This window comes from Naegleria fowleri, assembly GCF_008403515.1.
Source record: "Naegleria fowleri strain ATCC 30894 chromosome Unknown tig81, whole genome shotgun sequence".
NCBI lineage: Eukaryota > Heterolobosea > Eutetramitea > Acrasida > Naegleriidae > Naegleria > Naegleria fowleri.
The window spans coordinates 7,999-15,200 of NW_025408013.1; the positions used below are offsets into that span (position 1 = coordinate 7,999).

Sequence of the window (7,202 nt, forward strand, 5' to 3'; positions counted from 1 at the left end):
AAATCATCGATTTTATGTGGTTGTGACAAGCTTCATTCTTTTTGGATTGTTGTGGTTTCTTGCCAGGTGGCTATTCTAGAGAATACCCTCAATTTAACATCCTCCCAACAGAGTAATCCTGGGATCATAGTATTTCTATCATGCAAGGAAAGTAAATTGTCTGCGTATTGTCTTGTTTATTGGATGCACATGCTCATCAATTCTGAAGCGCTGTTGGGGTTGTTTGCAGTTGTTGAACAGTTTGCAGTTGTTGCTGAAGTTTAGCAGTACGCTTTGTAAATATTTTCAAATAGGCCTGTGTGACTTTGATATATCGATCAAACGACATGTATTCCATGATTTGTCTCTTGGAATACCTTTCATTGATGGATGGCCAATATCTGATTAAGGTTTGAATGCAAGCCTTTCTGAGATGATGATAAGGAGAGGATCGGTCGAGGAAGAATGACTTTTGGAACTCTAACACGTTTTGCTCATTCAATCCATCAACAATAATTTCTTGACATTTCACGCTAATGGGATGATTGATGTCCATTGAATAGAAATTCCATCTCGTCAAGAAGCTAATGGCATTGTTTTTGTGAGCTCAACTTTGTCAGTGTACAGATATCTGATAAATTCCTCTTGAGCACGAATCTCATTTTCATCAGCATCTGTGATAAGCAAATAATAGTCATTGAATAACGTACGTATTAGGCATAATGTTGCAAAGAGAAATAAAACATGCATACTACTTACATTCATAAATTTCAACCCGTCTTGAATCCATGTCACCCATTCCAGAAGTAAATTTAAGTTTGAAAAGTCACATTTCACAGCAAGGATAGCCTTATGAGCATACAATACCCTGGTGCCTTCTTTGTTGAGCAATAAAGTAACATCTCCCATGTTTCCATTAGATTTTTGAGTGTTGTTAAATAATTGTTCCAAATTTGTTGAAAATGATGAGGAGGAACTGAGATGTCACTTGAGCCTAGGCAGTGATAATTCTCTCCATATGTTAGAGTTTCCAGTAATGCCTCCCTTGAGAGTTGATCAAAGTTTGCAATTTCGCTAATGGTATAGGTCTTTTCGATTTTTCGAATTAATGCAATGCAATGTCTGTACAAGTTAATAATCAAAGGATGCTTTTTGAGAACCTGGAGAGCTCCCAATACATTGACAACTGTTGTGTTGGTGATAGATGTAAGAATCTTTTGTAAAATTAATTTGATAAATCGAGTGGTGTTTGAAGTGTCCTGAGACGACGCAGAGAAGTCTAGGCCACTATTTTCTGTAATCCACTGTATAATTTTGAGATCGTCCTGTATAGAGTTTGGGCTATCTCTGTCCTCGACCACGTCTGTACAGATGTATGTTAATAGCTTTAGAATAGAATTGCTCGAAAGTGTTGCAATAGGAGTTAAGTCAATTATCTTCATGGTTCTATCATCACCACCAGATTTTCTCTTCTTGGTAGGAGGTTCTGTGGAGGAGCCTACACTGCTCTCTTCTGTGACCTCTTTGAATACTTCTCTAGGAGTGGAAAGCGTGTTATCACAAAGTCGTAGAGAATGGGGAATTTCTTTCCATCGCTACAAATAATGAATGAATCAAGAAGAGGAATCAAATTCGAATCTTCAAAGTTCAACATCTTTCCAAAAGTGTCATCGTAAATAGCTTCATTATACTCTCTATCTTCAGCCTCCACCATTAAGGTGTCTCTGCCACAATATACAGCCTTAACACGATGTTTGAATGTGCGCGTAAATTTGTCCACTCGTTGACCTTCTCCTGTACCTAATTGACCACACTTGTTGGATCCTGTCAAGAACATTTCCATCTTGTCTGTGATGGCAATGGAATAATACGAGTAGCAATAAAGATCTTGTACAAAGTGATGACTAAGAGAAGAGGCCGAGATGGGTATATGCGTAAAAGTGAAAAGTCTAGGTGTTTGTTCACCACACGACAACTGGCCGTCACCATTCCTGCCACAAATATAAACTTTTCCACTTAGAGTCAAAAAGCAGAGTGATGGAAGCCACATCTTATTTGCTTAATTGTCTCATTGAGGGAGTATCAATTTTGATAGGGTTATTCACACTTTGTTTACCTAGTAGTTGTGGATCAAAGCCAAGTTGGCCATTCACACTTGTACCAGAGCCCCATAATTCTCCTGAAGCGGTTAAAAACAGAGAATGAAATTCTCCACATTCTATCTGTACAATATTGAGTCTAGAAAAGCTTGTTTTGAGTGGTTTGAAGGATTTCACTTGGAGAGTGTCCACCCAAGTCCACATTGACCTCTTGAATTATCTCCACACGAATACACACCGTCGGTGGTTTTGATAAATGTAAATTCAGATCCACAAGAAGCAAACAAAATTTTTCCTGAAAATTGAGCTACAAGGCGAGTGGGAGAAGGATAAATATTGGCTGAAGGAAGTGACATTTGGCCAGATTTGTTTTTTCCACAAACCCACACATTATCTGTAGCTTGATCTGTAATGAACATGGTATGATATCTGCCACATTTTACGTCTCTAATTAATTTTGGTATTCCATTCATGCTAGATTCTACCATTTTGAAAATTGGAAATACTTTTGTGAGATTTCCCTGTTGCAACGTGAACAACATTCATCAAATAAAAAGGAATGAATTCGAGTAAAAATGACAGTGGGTTTGTAACAAACACGTATGTGTGGAAATTTTCAAACATTTTACCCAATTTTGAGCCACAGAATTTTCAAAATAAATTAATTGCATTATTATATGATCATAAATTGAAATATTACGATAACTATAAATTAATTGTGGTGTGTGAATGACTTACCATTGCAAGTTGGCCGTAATTATTCTTTCCACATGCATAGATTTGATTGTCTTTCGTGATGGCTATAGTATGATAATGTCCACAAGCCATGATTTTAATATTTGATGGCACAATGGCAGGGTTGTTCATACGCGTAAAAGACGTAACCTTTGAACTATCAGAAACAATATTTCCAATTCCGAGCATACCAAATGCATTGCTACCAGTAACATAGTACGATGAAGAGTCCTCACTAGCACTTGTCGCATTACCAGAATTAGTACTTGAGTTACTGCTGCTTGCTTTTGCAAATGTGAGTTGTAAACTTTCTTCTTCATACAATTCATCATCACTGGAGTCATCAAATTGTTGTTGCATTTCTTCAAGCTTTCTCTTGAGGGCGTATAGGAGACATGGTATCATAGCCTCCATCAAACGTTGGATCAACGGATGACATAACGGGGTTACTTCTAATAGAATTTGTTGTTGTGGATTGAATACTATTCAACAGATGATTGGAGATACTTTCCGATGACTGTTGTTGATTTGTGCTCGATTGGAAGAGCCGGGTTAAAGTGTTCGGAAAGACAGGATGAGCAGATGATGGAAGCGATGATTGAATCGGTGTTATTTGTTCATCATCCTCTCCATCATCATCATCATCCAGTAAAACAATTTCAGGATGTTGTGCGGGAAGCATCTTTGAAAGAGTATTATTGCTGTTGTTGTTGTTGATTGATCACTCAAAGAGAAAATTTTAACGCAGAGTCAAACGTTTGCACCTCCTGAAGAAATTCAAGCTCTGCAGGATGTATTTTTTTGAAAGACGTCTTAATAATTGGATACTCTTAAAAGTTAAACTCTATAATTTTGAATGCCATCATGAAGGTATAGGTGCAAAGAATTGAAACTAAAGTTTTGGTCTTCACAACCACTAAACTGTGGTTACCTGGTGAGGTTCATGTTTACAAATTCCAAAAAAAATTGGCTAGTAGTTCCACAAGTAACAAGGTATCATTCAATGAACATTTCAAACCTTTAACGTCCGTAGATTTGTGTTGAAATGGTAAATTGCATCAAATGGTTCGAAAAGATTGTTGAAATTGTACTTTTATGATTTGTGTTGCAAAAATGTTTTTCATTTGTACATCATTAATGATCCGCATCTTTACAAAATGAAGGAAACACCAATCGTTATCCACCTATCACTCATATTCCCACAGTAGTGTCCTTAATTCTGTGAGACATTGTATCCTTGTGTTTCATGCCATTGTTTGACATTGTTGTTTGACATTTCCGCGGAATCAAGAACCACAATTCTTGCAGCTAGGGTATGTTAGAAGTCAAAAACACTAAAAAATATATCGCTGACGATTCACCACATAGAGCAACCCTTCCGTTCGTTTTTTTGACATTTCCGCGGAATCAAGAACCACAATTCTTGCAGCTAGGGTATGTTTGTTGATGCTCTATGATCATCATCGTATCCCACTTACAATTATTATATTCAAATCCCTTTGGACCTCTTCTTTTCAGAAAGTCTGTGGTCATATAATTGGACTATTTCTATTTGAATACAAACAAACACGTTACGAATCGTACATATTCGTGGTGTTCTTTGTATTTCTGAATCCCAAAGTTCATCAACCTCAAAACATCATCACTCTCCTCCTGTTCCCAATACTGGACCCGATATCGATATCCGCTCTCTATCTCCTTGTTGTCATTCCTATCAAATTTGGACTCAAAAATCGTCATCACGTGGTCCATCATCATCACCATCTCCAACAACACGTCGACAATTCATCACTACAGAATAATCCATTATAATTATTATTATTATAGTTGTCATCACCAAATTTTCTTTTACTGTACCATACCAAATATCCTCCTCATCACTCTTTTCATCGTACACTATGAATTTTAATATCAAAAACATTGGAAATTTATGGGATGAGATTTGTAACTTGATCATCCGACCCCAACGATGTATCTATGAACCCTCTATTGCACTCGGACCTAAATTATTTACTCTTGATAATCGAATTTTTGAAAGAAAGGATTTTCAGTTGACAAACTCGAGAGGAAAAGTTATTGAATGCTCACATTATCAACCTATTGAATCGCAAAGAACAAAGGAAAAGTTACCTTGCGTGATTTATTGTCATGGTAACTGTGGATCAAGATGTGATGCATTAGACGCTGTCAGGTGAGTGTCAAAGTTGCTTTGGATTTATCGCACTTCAACTTTTATGATTGACATTGTGCTTGATATTTATATTGGTCTAATTGGAATCATTCGTCAAAATATCATTTGCCCCACAATTTTCAATACTGCACGTGCCATTCGTGTGTGATCATGACCCACATATCACATGACCTGCTTGGTCTTTTGACAACACAATGATGATCATACATTCTTGTTCTCGACACTCAACTCCCGTTTTCAAATTCAAAACTACAACACATGACAGTATTTTACTTCCATACAATATAACAGTGTTTGCTTTTGACTTTACAGGATCTGGCTTATCTGAAGGAGATTATGTGTCACTGGAAATTGCGAAAGCAAGGATGTTGGAACTATTGTTGAATATTTATGGTCAACCAAGAGGGTGAGTAGAATTGGCTTGTGGGGCCGATCGATGGGTGCTGCTACATCCATCATGTATGCATCCATAGATCAAAGTATTGCTGGAATTGTTGTTGACAGTCCATTCACATCTTTGGAAGATTTAGCAATGGAACTCGTTCACTCGTATCAATCTTGGATACCGAAAAGATGATCAAAATGGGTATTAATCTTATTAGAAAATCAATTATTGGAAAAGCTGGTTTTGATATTCGTTCATGTGCACCTATTGAATGTGCTGGCTCCTGTTTTGTTCCTGCACTTTTGCTCATGCCGAGAATGATGATTTTATCAAAATTCATCACTCTGAAAAGCTCTATGAAACCTATGCAGGTGACAAGAATATGATTCGATTCGAAGGAGATCACAATAGTGCAAGACCCGATTTTATGTATGACTCTGTGTGCATCTTCTTCTACAATGTGCTTGTTAGCAATGATAAGGAATTGGAAAATAAGGATATTCCAAAAGGTTCAATGGCTCACAAGAATGACGTAGGAGTTGTGACAGAAAAAGGTCGACAAAGTAAGTATCATGACTAATTAGAATGTATTCCATGTTAAGATGTCCATCACTTTTGAATCCATTCTAACAACACACCATATTTTTCCATATGATGACACCATACCCAGTTGCTCTTGAACATGGAGAAGGAGAATACTTTACTGATTTTTAGATTCTACCTCAGAGTCACCAGCGAAAAAGAACCCTTCTGCATCCTCAAAAATTTCCATACCAAGAGAAGCTGCTCACAATGACTCCTTCTTCCAATCACCTTCCTATCCTCAAATGATTGTTCCAAGCTCTCTCAATGACAATTATGAAGGATTTGGAAATAGTGACGAAGATGAAATGCTCTTCCTAGCTCTCATTGAAAGTGTCAAAGAAGAGCTCAATGTCTGTAAGGATGAAAATGAACGAAAAGAACTCGAAACTCGATTGAAAGAGCTCTACGAACAAGCCAAAGTCAATTCTGCATTCCTATAAATTTAATGTCTTGCAGCGAGTGAATCTAATTAATTATTGAGCGACTGTTCGCGAACAATCAACCTCTGCGAAAGAGACATGATTCTCTCTCAATGGACAAACCCGCGCATGGAATCATTGCTTGTTACTGTACAGTCTCCACCACGCGATCCATTCGAACCTCGAAAAATATACCTCTCTCCATTTGGCAAACCCTCCCTACGGAAATGTCACTAAAAAATGCGGCCAGTGGGTTTGAGTAGTTTTACTGCGGCGGCCGTTTCATCACCCGCTCATTCGGTGGGTGCGTCATCTACAGTCATGGTTCTCTCTTCTCCAATCGCATCGCCGCATTCTTCGGGACAAACTCATCATGGGACGATGAACACGAACAACAACAACAACAACAACAACAATAATAATAATAATGGGAATCATCATCATCATCATTATCAACAACAGCACAACAATCATGCAACAAATATAATAGGAAATAATAATACTAACAACCACACCATGACAATTGGATCACCTCAGAAAGCAGTCAAGAGGCCAGCCATGATTCATGTGGGAGCCTATCAAGGAGGTTTTGGACTCGTCTCTCCGAGTCATTCGGGTGGAAATGAAGCCCAAATACCCTCAACGATTGTATCCCCCAGCGGTTCATCGGGCCACAACAACACGACCAACAACACAAATGGATCAATAATAACCTCTCCCTCAAACAAGACGCCATCTGGAAGCACCAGCAACACTTTTGTTCAACACAACACTATGTCTGTCATTAATTCTGGACCAAGAACCCCATC

The 7,202-nt window shown here is 37.9% G+C and overlaps 4 protein-coding genes across 4 annotated transcripts; 1 reads left to right on the forward strand and 3 right to left on the reverse strand.

The window, feature by feature from the left end:
• Nucleotides 1–555: 555 nt before the first annotated feature.
• Nucleotides 556–1,421, reverse strand: FDP41_010245 (uncharacterized protein; the record flags this gene model as incomplete). Its single annotated transcript, XM_044700522.1, has 3 exons — nucleotides 556–653; nucleotides 739–758; nucleotides 847–1,421. 3 exons carry the CDS (start codon nucleotides 1,419–1,421, stop codon nucleotides 556–558), a joined length of 693 nt encoding a protein of 230 aa, XP_044556188.1.
• A 56-nt stretch (nucleotides 1,422–1,477) lies between these two features.
• On the reverse strand, nucleotides 1,478–2,029 carry FDP41_010246 (uncharacterized protein; the record flags this gene model as incomplete). Its single annotated transcript, XM_044700523.1, has 1 exon — nucleotides 1,478–2,029. The coding sequence occupies one exon, from the start codon at nucleotides 2,027–2,029 to the stop codon at nucleotides 1,478–1,480; it is 552 nt and encodes a 183-aa protein (XP_044556189.1).
• A 222-nt stretch (nucleotides 2,030–2,251) lies between these two features.
• On the reverse strand, nucleotides 2,252–3,218 carry FDP41_010247 (uncharacterized protein; the record flags this gene model as incomplete). The annotated part of the gene is made up of 2 exons (XM_044700524.1): nucleotides 2,252–2,599; nucleotides 2,817–3,218. The coding sequence occupies 2 exons, from the start codon at nucleotides 3,216–3,218 to the stop codon at nucleotides 2,252–2,254; spliced, it is 750 nt and encodes a 249-aa protein (XP_044556190.1).
• Nucleotides 3,219–4,711: 1,493 nt separating this feature from the next.
• On the forward strand, nucleotides 4,712–6,414 carry FDP41_010248 (uncharacterized protein; the record flags this gene model as incomplete). The annotated part of the gene is made up of 5 exons (XM_044700525.1): nucleotides 4,712–5,004; nucleotides 5,270–5,410; nucleotides 5,607–5,679; nucleotides 5,742–5,952; nucleotides 6,104–6,414. 5 exons carry the CDS (start codon nucleotides 4,712–4,714, stop codon nucleotides 6,412–6,414), a joined length of 1,029 nt encoding a protein of 342 aa, XP_044556191.1.
• Between the last annotated feature and the right edge of the window lie 788 nt (nucleotides 6,415–7,202).